General features: G+C 36.4%; 1 protein-coding gene across 2 annotated transcripts in view; it reads right to left on the reverse strand.

Annotated features, from left to right (window-relative positions):
- Positions 1 to 3,343: 3,343 nt before the first annotated feature.
- Positions 3,344 to 22,070, reverse strand: part of PSMD14 (proteasome 26S subunit, non-ATPase 14) — a 61,181-nt gene continuing 42,454 nt past the window's right edge. For both annotated transcript variants that reach the window (XM_054044374.1, XM_054044373.1), the window contains exons 8-12: positions 15,664 to 15,771; positions 12,395 to 12,469; positions 8,309 to 8,434; positions 6,896 to 6,958; positions 3,344 to 3,764 (exon numbers count right to left, since the gene is read on the reverse strand). In XM_054044374.1, the coding sequence (XP_053900349.1) occupies positions 3,666 to 3,764; positions 6,896 to 6,958; positions 8,309 to 8,434; positions 12,395 to 12,469; positions 15,664 to 15,771 (471 nt within the window). In that variant the 3' untranslated portion in view covers positions 3,344 to 3,665. The remainder of the gene's footprint in view (positions 3,765 to 6,895; positions 6,959 to 8,308; positions 8,435 to 12,394; positions 12,470 to 15,663; positions 15,772 to 22,070) is intronic.

Consider the following 22,070-nt stretch of genomic DNA (forward strand, 5'->3'; position numbering starts at 1 on the left):
AAAGTTTGTGAGGTGGCAAGCTGTGGCTGTGCCTGTAGGTTGCTCATAGCAGAATCCTCCCCCATTAACAAATGCTTTCATGTCTCCTTTGGGCTGGTGGCTAGTACCTTGTAACCTCCAGGTTACACCTCCAGGAACAACTGTGTTACACCGAATCTGACTTCTGTCCCCACGCACAACTTCTAGCTCAAGGTAACCAAGCCACTAAACTTGACATAGCTATTGGGAGTTCAAACTGGTGATATAGTGGGCACTTGGTTTGTCAGTTGACACCAGGATTCTGAGTGTAGTTTTCCATGGAATAGTATTTCAGACTAGATTGCTCCATGATGCAAACCTGCATTGCTCTCATCCACCTGAAACTGGAATTAAATTTAGACTGGAACCAATAGGGCCTTCTTGGAATCTTTGTTTTAACATTTCTGCTTCAGATACCAAAGCGACATGGCATCCTCTTTGCCTTTGTCACATTAGACAAAGTGTTGGGGAATAGTTTTTGCACCTGGACTGCAAGAAAGTGGTACATTTAACCAGAAAAGCAAGTTGGTCTCATAATTCCTTTCTCGGGACCTTTCTGAATTCCAATTTATAAAGAATTTGAAGTAGCAAATCTGTTTTTACTTTACAAAGTGCCAAGTGAACCTTTAAATCAAGACTGGATGTTTTTCTGAAATATGCTCTAGGAATTATTTGGTGGAAGTTCTATACCTGTGGAGGTTGTCAGATTAGATGACTGCAGAGGTCCCTTCTGTCTTTGGACTCTATGAATTTAACTATTATTCTTATAATTCCCTTTAAAAGGACAGACTTGAAAATCATATTTTTATTTGAAAGTATATATAATATTGTTACAATTAACCCTTAATATATTAGAATGGAGAAATGACAAAAAGTTGGTTCTCTGTGCATTTAATAGTTTTGTTTATAATCACCATCAACATCTTGCATTTTGTCTCGTATACTAGCATAACAACATAGGACATGTGATTGCTGTTTTCCAGGCCTCGCTCTGTTGGTGAAGCTCACTGCCAGCTCTTTCCCCAGGCTCCAAAGCAGAGGTCGGCAACCTTTCAGAAGTGGTGTGCCGAGTCTTCATTTATTCACTCTGGTTTAAGGTTTCACGTGCCAGTAATACATTTTAACATTTTTAGAAGGTCTCTTTCTAGAAGTCTATAATATATAACTAAACTATTGTTATATGTAAAGTAAATAAGGTTTTTAAAATGTTTAAGAAGCTTCATTTAAAATTAAATTAAAAGCAGAGCCCCCCGGACCGGTGGCCAGGACCCGGGCAGTGTGAGCGCCACTGAAAATCAGCTTGCGCGCCGCCTTCGGCACACATGCCATAGATTCCTTTGGAGCAGGGGTAGGCAATGTATTTAGCAGTAATATCAGAAACAAAGCTGAAATTAGGGGCACCAGGCAAGCTTAGGTGGAGAAAGACAGGGAAAAAAATGGGACTCTGCAAATTTAGGTCTGTTGCCATCAGGCCCACCAAAAGGACTCTTCTAAACAGATGGGATCCAGAAAACAACTGTTTTAAATAATTTAAAAAAATTACTATTTTAATACTATTTTAAAAAGTGCTTTTTATTAAATTGATATTTTTTATCAATTTGAAAAAAAAATCAAGTTGATATTTCTCCAAACTTTCCGAAATCTGAACTAAAACCTATATTTGTACACAAATCATAAAACTTTAGGAAACTGGGAGTGTGGGGGGAAGGGGAGGAGGAGAGAAGGTGAAAGTAGTTAGCAACAATGTTTTTTTTCCTAAGGAAAAAATATACAATTAAGGTCACCCTGTATCAAGACTCTTTAATGCTACAGAAACAGAGCCAACAGCTACATTATTCGGTAGACAGATGCAAATGCAGCATTCAGTAATGTGTTTCAATTTTTGGTTCCATAACTTGAGTACAAGATTGTGGGCAGAGGCATTTGTGGTAGCCTATTGTGCACTAGTTTAGGATTAGTTATTTTAATAAAACCATGTTTTAGAAGGAAAACTACCATATATCATCTCTTTAAGGAAATGCTTCTAGTGAAGTTTTTCCATGAATGCGAGTCATGCACACTACTGCATTACCCATATTCTGTTGGTTTAGTGCATGCCATGCATCCTCATTTTCAGCAAAATACAGATATAATTCTGTGAGAATCAGTATTTCATGCCAAGCAGCTGTAGTTTCACCATGCGCTCCAGTGTGAAATTGATGGTTTGGCTGAAAGATCTGGAGATGGGGGTAAAACTAGAGACACAGGGAAGGGTTGTACTATTTAGCACATTAAAAGCTAATTTATGCAGCAAGGTACATTTTACATGGCAACTGCACTTAATTTTGTTGCAAACTGAGAATCATGCAGAAATGTTAATTTTTTTTTTTTTTTTTTTAATTGTTAACCTGCGTAGTTCCTAAACTAGGATAATCGGAAGATATGCACTGGCAGGTGCTGACGAACTGTCTTGGAGGAAGCATTTGTGGGTGTTGGGGAGTGGGTGTTGCAGAAGGCATCAAACTATCCATCCAGCTCAGCTCCTAATGAAGCTGTGCTCTGCTGGGGCTTAAGAGGCCCAGATGGTAACTGCCTAGAAACCTTCCCCTGCCCTTTCCAAGATAGTACTTTGGTCCCTTCTGGCCCTCATGTCGTTGCATGCACCAGCTCCCCCAAACAGCCACACAGTCCCTTTCCTGTGGAGTTCCTAAAATGCAAGGCAAAGTAAAGAACTAGAAAATGCCTTTTGGGGGTTTGTAAAAGGAAAATTGTACAGTCAAGCTGCATTATAGTCAAGAAGCGGATTACAGAGCAGGATGCTATGGTACAAGCACAGGCTACAGCAGATGTGCTTCTTCCTCATCATGTCTATTCCCCTTCAGCTATCCTCATCTCCATTGTAAGACATACCCTCATTCCCCAGATACCCTCCCAACTTCATATGGGCTATGCAGCCCCTTCAAAAATTTATTCTCAGGTCAATTGCTATCAACTATCCAGGAAAGAACCTGCTTGAATTAGGGTGGTTGGAGATGTGCTGAGCATCAGTGTATCAACATATGTCATTTTCATAAGCATTTGCTTTTCATGGAGTTGTGTTGCATTATGAAAAAAACTTGCATGGCAATAATGTTCTTTTGTACTCATCACTATTTATGAAAAAAGTATGTTTTTCTAGAATACCTCAGTGATTAATGGAAGTCATATTTCATTTGTGAAGTTTTGCTAGCTCATCGATGTTTCACTTAATATGCAATAAAAATGCAAAAGAAACCAGATTTATCTGCATGAGTTTTCTACAATGTTGTCCATTCCGTATATTGACAAAAAACCTTAAACATTATAGACTGTAAATGTATTTTTATTATGTAGCAACAATCAAAATATATATGTACTACTGATTTTTCCCCAAATATTAAATGAAAACTTAATACAATTTGCCCACTCTGTGTTCTTGAACTGCTTTGGAATCTGCAAAGACCCTGACAAAAAGAAACAGAAGTAATTGCACAACAGAGACTGAAAGGTGTTATAGTGCTGCTCTTAGACTGCAAATGATGCCAGATGTCTTCCATTTAACCAAATATACTTTCTGCAGTCTCTGGTTTCCGAGTGTTAGAAACAATAGAAGAATATACACAGAAAGCACCACAGTAACAGTAAATTCATTATTTAAATACAACTGTATCCAACATTGCTGCTAAACACTGGACAATATTCGAGGTCATCAACACATCCACATGTTCTTCTAAATGACGTTTGGGGTCCTGAAAAATAAATATTAAAGTAGGCTATTAGAGGAATCACTAAAAAATGAACACTTCAGAGATGACGGATTTCAACTATTTGAGAACACAGTGAATTAATGGACACTGACAGCCTATTAAATCCCTCAAGTTTTCCTGCCTTCAAGATACTGCATGTAACTTTGATTCTAAATTTCTAAAACCCTGTAGCTCTTCATATTATTCAAAGATGTTATATGTAGGTAAATAAGCAAATCAGTCTCTTCAAATTCTGGATGGATAGAGGGACAGCAAATATTTTTATGCAATTCCACACATGGGGTGAAATCCTGGCTCTAATGAAGTCCATGACAAAACACCTTCTTGACTTCAACGGGGCCAGGCTTTCACTCACAGTATCTTAACTGCCTCCGACTTCAGAAGCTAGGTCAATAAAAACTATACTGTAGACAAACACTACTTTAGAACTAACCGCAAACCCTATACATTGGAGAGAGAGAGAGAGCGCGAGTGTGAGCGTGTGCGCGCGTGTTCTGGTGGCATGCAGCAGGGTTCAGGGCAGGGCATATAAACCCTGGTAGAAATGGGGGTGAGGGGAGTGGTGCCATCATGTACCCCCCCACACACACACACACACACGTTACCTTTGACTATTATTCTGTAAACAGAATATGCTAGGTATGCAATTTTAGTCATGACTCTAACCTTCTTGTTTTTGTAAGGTTAAGACAAACCTTCAAATTTATTTTTGTGGTTATCCTCATTTCCCGTATTAAAAAGAAAAACCTCAGGAAAGTCTGTAAAAGTTAAGATAGTGTAGGACAACTTCTTTTGAAGCTATTTTAGCCTATTATTTAAATAGACATTTCTATCACTCAAATACCCATTTCTGAAACCATTTCTGAGGAGGTGAGATTCACACTATTTAAAATGAAAAAAAGGGTGTGTTCTCTCAGACATCAACAAGGCCAGGATTCCACCTTAGCAATACAAACATGGTGCTCTGTATTTTCAAAGCTGTATATAATCTTGGGTCCCCAATCCTGAAAAGATTTATGCATATGCTTAATTTTACACTTGAGAGTAGTCTCAGTGGCTTCAAGAATATTACACAGTGTTTACCTCTTGCTGAGTTCCCAGGCTTCAAGGGAACTACTTAGTGCAGGGGTCCTTAAACTGGGGTCAAGACCCCTCCACCCCAAACCCCGCGTTGCATCCAGCATTTATAATTATGTTAAATATATAAAAAAGTGTTTTAATTTATAAGGGGTGGGGGTCACACTCAGAGGCTTGCTATGTGAAAGGGGTCACCAGTAAAAAAGTTGAGCGCCATTGGACTTAACTTTATACACTAAGCATGTTCTCAAGTCTCCGCAGAATTGGAGCCTAAGTCTGTACAGTGCTTTGAAAATATTAAGTACCATATAAGTGCTAAGTATTATTAAATTACCTACATAAAATGGATCCATGTCATGTATTCACACAAGTTTATTCTCAGTAGTAAAGTTAAGCACATACATAAAAAACTTTGCAGGATTGGGGTCTAACTAAATTATCTACCATAAAGTAGCATATTTCCTCAATCTATTATGTCATTTGTTTGTACAGAGCCCATTATACAGATATTACAATAGTGGAGACAAAAAAAAAAAAAGCATGTGTACACAATAAAGGATCTATTTAAAATATTTATTGAGCCTATTCCACATACAAAATAGTTCTGATTGCCACAGAACTAAGTCTAAGCTGCTCTTTTTTAATCCATTTACAAAGTCCTGTAGTTCTTTAAGATTTCTCCATTCAAACTAATGACCTTTCCAAATAGAGGACAAATATTCACATCAGCAGCTGTGTGTCTACAGAACCTGGTGTATAAATGACAGAGGGGGAAAAAAAACTGAAAAGAAAATTATTTCATTTAATGATTTTACAAGTTACCTTTGACAGTTTCTTTTAGAAAAAAAAGTTTGATGTGTGAGGAAAACAAATCTGACTTTTTTACTCTGTATTAACTTAAAAAATTCTGCACCTGCTTTTAAAGAATTGTTTAGATTGTAGATTACACCTGGGCTCAGGCTCACAAGAAGGGATATTTACAACTGTTCTAGATCTTTGAAAAAGATGGCTCTTCCTATACATTTATTTTTGATTTTTTCCTGCTACAGATCTGAATGCTACAAAAGCGTATGATTGGAAGAAAATTACAGATAAGTTATAACATCAGTTTGTTGGAAGTTGACACAAAAATATTCCATAATCCTCTGAAATACAGTTCATGTTCTACTACAGCCCGCCATACAAATAAATCCTGCCTCTCCTTTAAGGGAATAGTGTGGAGGTGTTTTTAAAACTATCCATTGTTCCTATTGCCCCCCGAGTCCTACTGAACTCTGAGAACAATGTTTTCTTAACAATTTTATCCTTTTTCCATTTCAACAGATTTCTCTCTTTGGCTTTTAGGCTAAAATAAAACATATCATTAATTTAATATCTGTCAAGTCCTCTGTCAGGAGAGTACATCCTGCCATGACAGAACGATGGACTTAATTTAATAGCCTCCCCTCCGTCCCCCCAAATCTCAATTATGGTCCTAAACTGTTTTGCTTATGAAGCACAAGGTAACACGAAGGTGTTTGGTGTACTTATGTGTGTATTGGCATCAAGCATCAATGTATCTGAATAGTGGGTGAACTTACTCCCTTTCTACTGGCTCTTCAGCAACAGTGTAATGCACCAGACTGACTGACTTGCCTCTTTAAAAAAATAGTATGTCTTCTCCAGAATGCAATAGCGTATTTAGTTTTTTGTTTGTTTTTTTCTTTTTAAAAAGAAGAAAGATGCAGAAATTACAGGATATTCCCTACTGGATTATAATTATTTATCCAGAATATACTTTTAAACTTCATTATAAGAAATGTTGTGGTAGACCCTTGCAATCAAAGGACAATTTTGTAACCACTTTGCAGATTACCTACAGTCAGAGGCCTAAATAATATTGTCCATCAGGTGTAAATTCAAGACCTCTAGGGAATTCAAGACAGCCAGACTATAGAACAGAAATCACTTGCAATTCATGTGACTAAAATAATATTAAAATATACTTAAAAAAAAAATCAGGTTATTTCACCTCACAATAATTCATTACACCTCACCTGCTTGCCAACATTTTTTATTGCCAGCTGTTCAGGTGTCATCTTATCTTCTTCTTCAACTGCCTGTGAAAAATACAAAAAAGGTCAGTGTTTCAGATTTTGTTTACTTTTTCCTAGAGCCACAGGATTATAAAAATATAATTCCTTCTTAAAAATCAAAAGGACAGCAGTGTTTCAGAAGCATATATTAAGTCAAAAGGAAAGGCACTTCAATTGCTCAGCAAAGGTGGCACAAATCTGTTAAAATGTCAGTGCAAAAGATTAAGGGGAGTATTCATGAACAGCTTTATTGTCAGATATTTTAGATTTACTCACCAAACTATATTAAAGAAAAATACACTTAGAATTTATAAAATGTTACACAAGGGTAGAATTTTGCACCTAATAATCACATCAACAGCTAGATAAAACAGGTTAAAATATAATGTTCAAAGTATAGCATTAACCTTGTTGTTTCTAAGGGAAATTTGATTTTTTATTATGAATTTTTGTATTCTAGTTTAAGTAACTTCTATATATTTCTTTAAATAGATTTTTTTGTATGTAAAGTTCCTTGTTTATTTATGTTTAATGTTAATAAAATATTCAAGTTTAGTATTTTGGGACTTCCAATAAGCAAGTTAAAAATTGTATTAAAAATCTTTTTTAAAAGTCTTACAGTACATTTTCCTAGTAAGCATCTACATAAGTAGAGCAAGTCTCAATCATTCTTTTATTTAGGAATGTCATAATTACATGTTACGAATAAGTGTGGGCCTGATTCTTCACTCCATTACATTGGCATAAAAACTATCAGGCTGTATATATTTAAAGAGTTCCAAGTACACACTATAATGGAAGTATATATTTTTTGAAATCTTTGATCTAGTGGTCTTTGACCGCAGCAATGAAATGAGAAATCAAATTAAATCCAAAATATTCTGAATTAAAGCTCAACTACAGGAACTCAAGACCCATCCACTTCAAATAGTTAAATACAGTCAATGGGACAGATTACACACATCCTTAAAGTACGAACAATGTCCTTAAAGTATGAACAATGGTTAATCTTTAATTGGTTAGCAATCAGGAACTCCATGCTCACAAAACTTTGGTCTATAATTATAGCCAGAGTTATACCTTATTTGCCAAATCCACTGAAGTCCCTTAAAAGTTACTCTACTAAATACATACAATACAAAACATGTACATTCCCATATTGTGCCCAAAAGAGAGTGTTAAAATATTAGTGATCACTGAAGCCTCAAAAGTTATTCACTTTCAATTATTCAGTGTTCTTGTTAGCGTTTATTTTCTACGACATTACCATGAGCGAATGCAAAGAGATCTGTAATCAACTTCTTATCCAATGAAGTTTGCTAGTGTCAATTATTTCATAAGAGCAATTTCAACTTTATTGTTGGACGTGAATACCTTGTTATAATTCTTAGCTAACTCCAGCATCTCTTTCACTACTGTTTCATTGAGTTTGCAATGTTCACTATAGTCCTGAAGTGTCAAACCTTCCATCCAACTCTTCTTATGCAAATTTAGCAACATCTGCAAAATAAAGTCATACAGTTTAACATCTACATCAGAACATAAATTTCCAGCTCTATAAAAGTCCACTTGATACAGAAAGTTAATTTACTACACGTACTTATAGATTCAATAAGATTAGAAATGTTCCAAAAGCATTTTTGATCTTGAACAGTTAGAATATAAGTGTACACAGGAGCAGCTTCTAACTGGTGTCTATACTCAACATCACTGGATTCTGTAGTATTTTGGTACATCAGACTAGGAATTTTGCAGCAGTTCTTTTAAAATTAAAATCTTTTTAAATGAAGTATGAAAATTAATAATACACAATCAGTGCAGTAGCTTGTCTTATTTAATTTTTATAATACATCTATTTTACATTGTCCCAGATTTTCAGTTTGTTGTAGGTTTTGGTATTGACAATGCATAACTGCATTATAGAAGTAGTCAGAAGAAAGGAGGCTGTTTTAACAGCTAGGTAGAGGACCTATGAAGCTTTTGGCCTCTAGGCACACTTGGGAGGAAGTTTGGTGTTGCGGACTAAGCATATTAGGTATATATTCTGCACTCACGATCCCTGTATTGGAGGACAGTAGGCTGCTGTAGTTGAGATGGACTTTACTAGCAACCAAACCAAGTCATGATAATGTCTTTTATAAAACAAATCGTCCCAAAAAAATGAATGACAGGAATACATGGACTTTTTGCATTTTCCCACATCTTAGCATATCTCCATGTAGCCATCTTCTTAGGTTTCAAGATAACTTGTTGCACCTTAAAAGAGCATTCAGGTTCCACATCTAATAGGATGCCAAGATCCATTCTGTAAGATTAAGTAAGTTTGGGTCTGGTTTTGACGCAATGCCCAGAAGATCCAGGCATTTAAACTGATAAGCCTAAGCAGGTACTATGAGAATTATCTGAGCCTTGTTTTACTTTTCTGAAAACCTGATGGAGCAGAGGAATTGGAGGAAAGGCATTCCAGTACACAAAGAATGCCTGTATCAGGGATCCACTGCCCCTCGCAAATCAGTACAGGAGGTATCTGGTGTTCTAAGCAAATAGATCCATTTTGTCCCAACTTCTTCAATATGGGGTTTACTGCTGAAGTCTTGAAGACCCTTTATTTTAACTTTAATGCCTGAAATTCATATCTGCAAAGGAGTTGCTTTTCCATGCCAGGTGGCCATGGAATGAAATGATGAGTCATGAATCATTCCCACAGAACCCTCACTTTGGAAGACAGCTAAAGGAAAGAGACTCACCACTACAACAATTGAGGTCTTTGGCTGGAATGTCTGTCAGGATTTGTACTATTAAGTCCTTAGTGACTAGAAAGCTTTTCATAGTAGCCAAACTACTCTGAAAACTTTTGCTTTGCTGTGAAGTCTAGATTAACCAGGCTTCCACAGATCTTAAACTCTGCAATAGTGTAGATGCACTCCCCAACCAGGCTTGGAATATTTACACCTTTCACTACAAATGGAGATGGCTTGATAAGAGACAAAAGTGGACATTATAGACAACCATATGCAGGATTTTGGAATGAGTGGCTACCTTATCAGAGACTTGTGAAGATTAGTTAAAGCACTAAGAATTATTATTTACTTGCTCAGACAAGTTCAGGTACGCTTGCAGACTGACAGTTTCTAATATGTAATTGATACTTAGTCAAGGTTGCAGAGGTCTCATTCTCAGCCTACCAAGCAAAGTTATTTATGTACAGGAAACCCTTAGATCAAAGATATTTGAACTTTAGGAAGTTTGATCCTATTGCATGGTTGTATTGTAAAGTCTTTTGAATGTCCATAAACATGTCACAAGGCTAAAAAGATAATCACCCCTGAAGAATCTAGAATTGCTTTTCTGAAAGTATGCCTTTGCATCAGGATGAAGATAGATTAGACTACCCAAAAGGGAGATACCTATTGTGGGAATCTGGTTCTGTTGGACCCGTCATCCAAATTCAGGAAAACAAACACATTGAGCCCTTGAAAGTGTGATTCTGCTCTGAAAAAGGAACGTTAGGCACTTAAGTACCTTTGTGGATCTGGGCTAAATCCCAGTTTTAGGCATCACTGCAATCCACAACACCTCCACTAGGCCGCCACCTAATCCTATAGGCAGCTATACTCACTCAACACCTAATTTTTTGCTGTAAAAGTATCCATGGTGCCTAAATTTCTCTCTCTTGGCATGTGCACTGCTCTCTCACTCTAGGTGTCTGGATGCCTATCTCCCACCTATGCAACCCACAAATGGGGGAAAAAGAGAGGCAGAGGAGACTATCTTGCCCACATAAATAAATAAATGGAGATATCCTATCTCCTAGAACTGGAAGGGACCTTGAAAGGTCATCGAGTCCAGCCCCCTGCTTTCACTAGCAGGACCAAGTACTGATTTTTGCCCCAGATCCCTAAGTGGCCCCCTCAAGGATTGAACTCACAACCCTGGGTTTAGCAGGCCAATGCACAAGCCACTGAGCTATCTCTCCTTCCCTCCCTCCCCACAGGGCCTGATCCAGTTGGTGTGCTCAGATGCTCCTTCCGGAGCAGGTCAAGGCTGCTGGACGAGGTGGTGGTGTCCACTTTATGCCTTTTATCCAGTGGTTAAAGCACTCAAGTTGGAAGTTGAAAAAAAAAAAAAAAATCTTTTTAACTAAGCAAATTTGACATAGAATTCACTGACACTCAATGGGCATGAAACTGCACAATGCCACTGCTCCAGAGCAAAATAAGTTAAGCAGGCCACTACTACTACTAGATATTTGGAGAAGACTTGAGGAGCTCTATCCAGACCAACTGAAAGCACCTTGTACTGGAAGCTATTACAGCCTATGCACACTTGAGATACTTTTGATGTATCGCTCTGTAACTTGGAAGTAGGTTTCCCCAAAATCAAGAGCCTCAACTTATTCCTGCAAATCTATAGCAGGTATAACGGCTGCCAGAGTCACCATCCAAGACTTGAAACGTATGGTAATCCTGTTCTGTTTTCTCAAGCACAAAACAGAATGAAGGTATTTTAGGATTAAATACAACTTTAAAGTATGACAAATGTAGATACTATAGACCAGGGGTGGGCAAACTTTTTGGCCCAAGGGCTACATCTGGGTGGGGAAATTGCATGCAGGGCCATGAATGTAGGGCTGGGGCAGGGTGTTGGGGTGCGGGAGGAAGTGCAGGGCGTGGGAGGAGGTGCACAGTGTGGGAGGGGGCTCAGGGCAGGGGTTGGGGCAGAGGAGTGGTGCGGAGTGCGGGGGGGGGCTCAGGGCAGGGGGTTGGGGTGCAGGAGTGGTGCGGGCTCCGGCACCACTTACCTGGAGCAGCTCTGGGATGGCAGCGGCACGCACTGGGGCCAGGGCAGGCTCCCTGCCTGCCCTGGCCCCGCTCCAGGAAGCGGCTGGCACCACGTCCCTGTGGTCCCTGGGGGAGGAGGGGCAGAGGGCTACACGTGCTGCCGTCGCCTGTGGGTACCTCCCCCGAAGCTCCCATTGGCCGCAGTTCCCAACCAATGGGCACATCCCTGTGGCACCTGGGGGAGAGGGGACGGATGTGGTGCTGGCTCTTTCTGGGAGTGGCGCAGGGCTCGCGGCGCCATGGGGGTGGCAATCCCGCGGGCTGAATCCAAAACCCTGAGGGGCTGGATCTGACCCGTGGGCCGTAGTTTGCCTACCCCTGCTATAGACAAAAACCGCTATCAAGTTATCTGTGTATGAGATAGATTTTTTTTCTAGATACTTTTCAGATCCTTCTGGAGGAGATGTAGTTTGCTCAAGAGAGTTCAGCCTAGGCTCACTTTGTGCTTTAACACACCCATAACATGACATGGAGAAAAAAGTGACAGGGAATCATAGCTCAAGATATCAGAACTTAAAATTCAAATTACAAAACTGCAACATACCACAGGTCAGTTTAAACAGTTTGTAAAGTGGTTTCTTTTACTTAAAATAGAAATATATATGCAACCCCCCCTTACCTTCTGTTCTAGTTCATTCTTCCTATAGTTGATGGTAATGGAGTAATAATGTCTGTTCAGTCCATGAATTAGAGCCTATAAAAGTTTGTGGAAAAATATGTAACTAAAGTTACTATCATAGATATGAAAAATATTTGTAAGAAAGTGACTATTTAAAGCAGTCAACTTGAAATAGTTTTGAAAACATGTTATAGGTAGCGTCAACCACTATACCGGCTCCTAACAATCCTTATTTTCCTATTTTACAAAAAATGTTGCTCTCTCCTCCATTTCCACGTGAAAGGTTCATACAAACAGGGAAAAAGTATAACTATTTGTAAACTGCTGACAAATTCAGAAAACGAACAAAAAAAATTTATTTTCTCTCCAATCTCTTGTTTATGGTAAAACTTAAGTCGTACTTGAAACAGGAGGTAAACATTTTTCAGACACGGGTGTGATTCTTATGTTGATACAATGTACATTTTAAGGCATGGCTTGGATTAAGATGCAGTTTCTAGAAACAATTTATGTATGAATATAACAAGTCCATGTCAGTTGTTTTGTTCTCACAATGTAAAAAAGATATGAAAAATTACACCATGCAACATTTAAGAAATAGAGAAATATTTGATATTCCAAATTATATTTTGATGATTTCACCTATTTATTGAGGTCTATTCCTTAAAGCTATCCATGGCTAGCGCTTGTTCCACAAAATGCAAGTACAGCTTTTCATTCTCGTGCTTCAAAATCCTACCGCAATTAAAACTTAAGAGTTATCACAAAGTTGAAAACAGATGTTTTTGCATGTATTTGTATTCTATACAAAGAAATAATTAAACAGTTACATTTTACATGAACTAATTGTATGTTAACTAGTTTGCTGATTGTCAAAGAAAGATACACATTTAGCTTTACTGTAGTCAACAGAAGCTCAAAACCAAACACTTGTCTATTTATTGTTAGAGTAATTTCAGCCTTAAGTTACTGAAAAGTTCTGTAGTTTCATTTGACATTCTCTCTCTCCCACCCCCAATCGAAAAATGGTACCCTCTTGTTTTAACTCAACTGTAGATAAGGGGAGGCTTTTAAGAGGATTTAGGAGTACAAGTCCTAAATAGACTTTGACTATCTCCCCTGAAATCACTGCGCTTCTAACAGCAACAGATAATTCAACTTAGGTGTTATCTGAGCAAGGTGCAAACACTTAAAAAACCTTGCTCCATTACTACTCCCAACAATCTTGAAACTGTACTATTAGTCACCACAACAGGTTAATTGGAACCTCTAAAATGTACACCTATTTGCGGTCTATATTTTAAAGACATTGTTCCTTAAGTGTTTTGTTTCACTGAAAGATTAATGTGTATCATGTAATACTTAAGTCCCGTAATATTAAAGTCTTTAATAAGCTTGCCTTATGCTTCACAAAATGACTTTGATAACATATGGGGGAGGGGGCATGTGAAATCCTAATCCCACTGAAGTCAATGGTCGTTTTGCCATCAACTTCAATGCAGTCAGCATTTCACTCAGGGACTTTAGAACATGTGTGTATCTACATTTGTTCTCTGTGGAAAGAATAAGTCTTAAGAACTCATATGTATACACTTAATTTCAAACTGCAATATTTTAATGTAATAATGAAATATGTAACTGGTCATTGCTGACTTGCAATTAGTGAAAAAACGTATGTCTGAAATATGCCATGCTGCAACGACAATGATCTTAGACTGTGAGATATTACTTAACCTTTTGCAAAAAATAATGAAGCAGTATGATACTATGGGGGTTTACAAGAGAGGTCATTACATACAGCCTAAAAAAGCCCAGTAATATATTCTCTTGAAACAGGCAAGCATGGGCTTGCCTGTATCCACTCAAAAACATTAGTAGGTTATTTCATACTCATTATACTTTGCAGTTTTCACAGACTCAAAAATCAAAAGCAAAACACTTCAACCTTTTAAAACTAACTATTTTACTAGTATGAATATTTTTGCTCATTTTTTCTTTATAAAAAGTGTTTTAATGCATAAAATAATAAAAGCTACCAATGTGTTGAAGGTAGAGGTTTAACAATGGCTAGCTGGCATCTCCCCAAACATAGCTATCTGACAGTAAAAGTTGAAGCATATAATTTCAGTTCTACTGTGGCTACTAATATTGTCTTTCAGTAGGCCGTATTTAGCAACATACATTAGTATTACTGTTCATGTAAATAATCTTCAGAGAAGTAATTAGGCTTCTCGGTCGCAACTATTCATGCCTTTTACAATACATTTAAAAATAAAATACATTTTTCTTCAGTGGTGAAAAAAACTAAAGTCCAGGCACAAGAATACAGACAAGGCATTAATCACTCAGGAGGATACTCTTGTTTTAGAGCAGAAGAAGCTTCCTGCAATAAAGGTTTCGCTTCACTGAAGACCAGAGTATTGGCCTGAATAGTCAACACTAGAAACCAAATAGAGTAAATATTCAAGAGAGAAATTCAATGTTTTAAACTGTATACATTCTTACAAAGATATATAAAAACATTACACTCGAGTAAAGAGGATTATGCTTGAAATGGTCAATTATACATTCAAATGATCTATTCCATTCCCCCCCCCCCCCACACACACTTCATCAAATTACAAAGATCACCAATGTAATAACCAGAGTTGGCGATGGAATATTTGTTTAGGACACATTAAAAAGTTGAATATATATTAAGCAAAAAACATGTAGCAGTAAAGCAAGTGGAAAGAGACCATAAGGATTAATGGATAGGGCATTTTTCAATGGTTGCTTGAAGCGTAATTTATTCTTTTATCACATATAATTGGGATGCTTACAGTAGATAATAAAACACCATTTACTCATCCTGGCTATAGGAAAGCTCAAGCCTATGTTAGCAGGAGCAGTTTTAAAACTGCAATACTGAAAAAGGATACCATTCGCCCTCTCTTGTATCACTAATATGAAAAAACTAGAGTATTGTGTTCCCAAATTCACACAAAAGATTTATTTTAAGTTTTTTATTTTATAAATCTGTACTAAATCTTGACAGTATCTACTTAAATTCTGTGTTTACATCTGACTAATTTAGAGCTCAATCCTACACTCAAATTAGGAGTAGACCTATTCAAATATCAAGTTAATTTTATATGCACATTAAAATACTGCAAAGAGGGATAACATACAAATTACAGCTGTAACATTTGAAAATACTTGTCACATCATTGTGATTAAACACCACTCAATACAAAACAGAGTTTATCATCATCAAATACTGAGTTTACCTGGATAGATGGTTTGTTTAAGTGACCCAGATTTGAAGTTGTTTGTCTTGGTTCATGTCCCAAGACCATCATATTAGCATTGATCAATCTGAAGGCATCAATAACAACCTGTAAAAACAAGACGTCAAGTCAATTCTTTTTAGAAAATGCAAGCAATGGTGCCAAGCAACAGTGGACAAGGCATGATCAACTCTCATCTGTTTTTGGCCTTTTTCCAGAAAATCTTTTAATTATAATATTAATAAAAAAGAACCTCCTGCTGACTGTGCCATCAGCACACAATTCTTTACTTTGTATTGTAAGGTGACACCAACTACTACATTTTTCATGGAACTATTAAGTTTTATGTACTTTTTATCATACAACATTGAAAAGATCAGTAGATATACATACTAAAAACTTCAAAGGTATGTATAGGTTTGTCACCTAAATCTTATCTAATCAAAATGAATGACAGAGAGAGACTAAAACTGAAAGTGAGCACAAGCTAAGGGACTGTGTCTAAAGCCCAGTCCTGTCACATCAATTACACCACCACAATACTTGAAATGACAACAAAATTATAGCCAGCAAGGAACATGCCCTATGTATTCCCTTCTAGTCAGATGCTTTTTGCTTCTTGTGACTAGGAAAGGGTCTATAAACTGTCTGATGGATTAAAAAGTCCTTGTCAGTGTCATGCTCAGGAGTAAGAAATAGAGTAAAAGACGACCAAGGTCATTTATGATTTAAGGAACATGGAAGGTAGTATATCCAGTTATTTCATTACAAATGAAAAAAAAAAGTAGAGCTTCCATCTAGCCTATTTCTATGCTTTGCTGAAATTGTTCAAGAAACCTCTGCAAAGAAATATTTAGTGGCTTCAGACAATAAAATAATCACCTAACCTGCTGCTAGGTGAGATATAGCTTAGAACACTGCAGTTCAAAAACTGTCCTTGTCACCACCAACCATCATTAGAGATTCATAACTACAAGCTAAGATTTTGATTTATTTAGCCCCTAATCCTACTACCACACCTGTGCACATAGCACCTCGCACCTATGCAGAACTCCACTGAAGTCAATGGGGTGCCACAGGGATGTAGGCATCTGCTCACATGGTTTTGATTGAAGTGTTGAGGCCTTATTTTTAAATATTCTAATTTTGTCATGTTCTTAAACTGGATTTATGCTTCATAGGTTTTAAGAGCTTATATTAAAATGCCTGAGTCATTTCCACTACAGTTGTATTGTAATCTGTATTTCACACAATACTACATGGCACCGAGACACCAAGGTCTAATATACTGAGAAGCTAAATATCCCATTGTTTTATAATAGTTTATTCTAGGTAAGCAAGAACAGAAGAATTTTCCATATTTTAAAAATTATTTTAAGTGCATCTCACCAATTCAGGACTTCCCTTCAAGTTAAACAATTTATGGTACTACCCATAAACCTACTTAAGTGGGAGTGTAATGCAATTATAATAGCATGTTAAAGGGCACAGAGAGCTAACAGAAATGCACTGGCAGAGATTAATATGGAAATTTAAAAATCTAATTTACAGTATTTTAAACTGAAGGCAGCCTAATAGCTATTTCACATACTGTACATGTCAAAGAAGCTGCTTAAGTCACATCAAGCAAAACATTGCCATGGTTGATATGAGACAGATAATGGTATACAAAGTAGTGGAAGATATTTGTACCATCAGAAGGACCATATTTTTTCACTTGTGCATGTATGTTGACTACATGGTCCATATCCAATTTAGGATGAGTCCATGTCTACTGCTAAATGCGTACAGCTTCAAGTACAGCAATGATGTTCAGTAAATAAGCAGTTATAAGTAGATTGGAAGTTATAAACTTTTTTTAAAATTAAATTTCCCACATGGTCTATCCATTAAGCAGTTGTAAATTAGTCACTTGTACAATCCTGGACTCTCAGCTGATTAAGAGACAAGATGCAGAAGGGTTTGGCCAAAGTTGCCTTCAGCAAATAGGTCATGGTTCTGCACCTATTAGAATTTCAGTGACCCAATTTATGCCAGATAGCATGGTGACAGATACCTTATAAATTTTTGTTAAAGACAAAACCCCCTAACATTCTCCCCTTCCCTGTGACACACACACCTACCTTCCTTCTCTTAATTAAATAGATAAACCAGTTTAACACACACACACAATTATTTTAGCACATGGAATTTTAATCTTGCTAAAGAAAAGTTTAATTCTTTTAATGATTTTGTAAACCATTAAACTTCATTCACCTGTAAGACATCAACCATGCTCTAAAAGAGTTCAAAGTATCTACTGTTTCGTCCTTGTAATACAAAAAAGATCAATTATCTTTTTAATGTTCACAGCAGATTTTACTTTAACTCAGACAGTTAAGACTCGTGTTTGTATATGTAAAAGTACATCTTATCAGTTTTCCAACTCCTGAAATTCCATTTTAACCAGATGTTCTAATTTAGAAACATCTGCAAATGCCCAACTATAGTAAGTAAGGAGTACAAATAAATTAAAGCGAAGGGGGAGGGGAGGGAAGGGGGAGAGAAACCATACTGTAGTCCTCCAGAGACTTCTAAATAGGAAAATCAAGCAAATAAAAATTTACTCTGAGGAGCAAGATACATTAACTTGGCAGAATACCACAACTTAGTGCTTCATCGTAATTTAACTTCCTAATGGCTACACTCCTAGACTGCAGTTTAAATGACTGCTCCACTAGAAATCATGGAACTTATCCAAAAATGCAATTGCATTTTTGACTAATCATTTGCTCCAATATTTGGATTCCATGTTTCCTTTTCAAGGTAAGTTTTTGAAAGGAAAACTAAAAACTCCTAACGTATTAGGCATTGCAACACTGTTTTGATAGTAAATCAAATATTTTAAACTACTGTTCACAATGTCACATTTGGATAACTTTCATAGCAAACTATATTGGACAACTAGCTGCTGAAATATTTAAGAACTATACTCAATATGGGTTCAAGTTTGCAGTCCTTACTCATGCAAGTAATTTCCATCGCTTCAATGGCACTACTCACATTAATAAGGGTTACAGGCTCTCTATGCACAACTCTGGAGAAAGGAAACAAATATTTGCTAAACTGTTAGCATCCTACTTGTTCAAACTCCAGTGTGAAATCCTAAAGTCATAATTCTTACATGTTCAAAAAAACCAAGGGTATCTAATCTAGACCCAATACAGAAAGTATGAATTGAATGACATTTTTCTTGTTGGTAGCATTATGACAACCAATAAAAACTAAATACTTTAGCTACACCAAGATTAAAGGAATTCATTGCCATCACTATAGCAACTGTCTTAAGGAAACCAACATGCTCAACAACCTGCAATCTAAATTTAGATCTAGTACGCAATAAAAGCATAAATACAGCAATATACCCTACATTTACATTTCTGTGAAATCTTCTAATTGCTTTTTGCACAGTGAGAACAAATCGGTTCCCCCTTTAGAGCATCATATCAAAATAAATAGACTCATTAATGTCCAGTGCACTAATGAGCAATGGGTGAACTAGGTGTTAATTATGCCACAGTAAGATTCAAGGAAAAAGCCCTGGTGAGCACCTGGAGGTGTGCACAAACTAAAGTCTTTTTTCTGTGTTTATTTTGAAGTACAGCATGATGCAATCAAATGACAGCAACATGGTCACCTCATATTTAACAATGGAACTTTAGAGAGACAGTAATCTGAATAGAGAACCTCCCAGGATTAATTAAAGCAGAGGAAAAACCCATTTTTCAGAGTTACTTTAAGAATTTAAGGGATTTACAGTAGTTCCAAATTTATAGTTTTCATTGTACTTATTACCTCACGACAGCATGCACTGTATTAACAAAAACAGTAACAGATTTACATGAGGCTTTTAGACTACCTCTCTGAAAGCCTAACTCAAGACTATGGTAGTAGGATGTTTTCCAGATTATGATGGTAGCAGTTATAAATATGCTTTTTTCACACTGCAACTCTTTCACCATCCTGACCATTTAATTTCTTCTGGTACAAAGTGTCTCAAGACTTTTCAGAGGTCACTTCAACAGTAGACAGCTTATAACAAAACCATTAGCAGTTTGGCTAGTTTAAGAAAACCTCTTACTTTCCTTTTTTGTTTATTATCACTGCATGAATCTGCGGCATATGATAGTTTATAATTTCTCAGGCTTGTTAAATTCATGTTAAAGGTCTGTTTTCTTGTTGAATAAATTTTGTTCATATAATGCTGCCTATTTCATACACTGAGTCTTTAATAGCACCTTTGGTCTATGCACAACTCACAGATCAAAACAGAGGACTAAAATAGGGGTTGATGATGCTATTTACATGTGTGATTCCTGCTGTCTTCTTGTTAGTAGCTTTAATATAATAGAAGACCTTGTCTGTTTTGTAATTAACACATCTTTACTGGAGAGATATTTGGAAGTGATTGCTGTGAATATACTGGTTAGTAAAATAAACACAATCACACACCACTTTCTGTTATCAGACAAATTTGTGAATTGTACACATTATACTCCAGATCAACAAACTGTGATATAACAGCCAAGTAGAAGACACATTTATATAACCCTTTATTTTTCTGAAAATATGTATTCAATCTGACCTTGCAAATATAATTAGCTTGTGGGATGTGTGGATTTCAGTACCATGGATGCTTTACTAATTGCAACTCTTGGAAATAGATACTAAATATTTGGAAGCTGCCAATACAAAATAAAAACTGTATCTTTTTGTACATCTGTCTTAGCTACAAGAACCATAATAATCTGAAAAACAATAAAGATGGCATACTTTTTGCAAGCATGTCGCTGGGTCAATGACCCACAATAGTTTGAGTAATACATTTTGCATAGTCAAAATTCAAATCATCTCCAAACTCAATGTCATCTGTAATTTTTTGGCTGTTTGTATGTAGCTATGCTTAATATGATCCAATATGTTATTCACTTTTTTCATGCTTTTATATCTTGTGCCTGGCCAATGAATTACAGAGAGCAAATTTTTGATTGTGTTTGTTTAAAAAAAATTTTTTTTTTTTTTAAACTTTACTTCTGTATACTTATTTGAAAAGAAACTTTAAAAACTACATTGATTAAGATGTTTGATGTTTAATACAAGGACTTTAGTCAATTCTGTCTCTGTAAATTAAAGAACCATAGTCACATAACTGAACATTTTTTAAAGGAACAGACATTTTGTATTGGGAATGACAATTAATCTAGTTTACACGGTGGGGCCCATTTAAGCACTGCTTTGGGGGGCTGGTTTTTGGGGTGGAATTTTTAGTCAAAAGTTCTATATAAAATATTTTTAAAATGACATTTTAATTCTACAAGTTTTTGCAACAGCAAATCTAGAAGCTCATTTTACGAAAGCATACCTGTATTTGGCATGCTGTTCTACACACAGTGACAAACTGCAGACACAGATAAATCATCCTCGTTATTCAAACGAACTTTCCTGACATCAATCTTTGTGCAGCAAAAAAAAACCAACCAAACAAAAAAAATCTATTCAATATGAAAGTTGTCTTTAAAAATGCATTGTTACCCTGAAATTCAAGAATCTTGTTATTGTTTGTGGACAAACCTACCAGTGCATAAGAAAAAACACTGCAAAAGATATAATGTGGCTATGCCAGGTGTGGAAAAAGAAGTAATGTCGCATCTAAAATATCTTTTATCACCTGCAACTGACCTGTTATCAACTGCTTAGTTTGTTTCTAGATTCTTTAAAAATTAAATGGAACATGTGACCTTAGAAGTGCAGCTAAGGTTTATGACCATTTCGTTATTTATGCTGCCATGCACTGTTAGACAACCACAAGTGAAGAACATCTTCTGTCCCTTGTAAGCCCACAGCATAAAAAATTCAGAGAAATCTTACTTTTTATGCCATTTCCAATGAAAAGCACTAGGAACTGAAACTGACTCATGCCAAATTCATATCGCTGAATTGCTGTGATTGTGAGTTTGAAGTTTGCAACATGGAAATTATTTATAAAATGTCAATTTTATCTCTGGAAAAGAGATTCCTAGGAGTATGTGCATTTTCTTTCTTTATCCTTGGAGAATTGCTTACTGTGGTCAAATCTGCTGCACAACTTGAATATCCATATTGGGAGGGGAGACAACTTCAGTATAATACATTTATCTTGACAAGTGAGGGCATGCATCCATAACTCACAAGTAGCAAAACCACAAGTTTTAAAGCTATATGCCTTAATGAAGATAAATGGACTATTCTACATCCACCATGGTAAAAGGTACTTAAACATTTAATACTTTTCAATGAAAAGTATACTTGGAACTTTGTTGTTTTAGGAAAGAGAATGAACTGAAATAACCTATAAAAACAGTTTACTAAGCAAGCATTTATCACCTGAT

This window comes from Malaclemys terrapin, chromosome 11 (assembly GCF_027887155.1).
Source record: "Malaclemys terrapin pileata isolate rMalTer1 chromosome 11, rMalTer1.hap1, whole genome shotgun sequence".
In the NCBI taxonomy this organism is placed as follows: domain Eukaryota; kingdom Metazoa; phylum Chordata; order Testudines; family Emydidae; genus Malaclemys; species Malaclemys terrapin.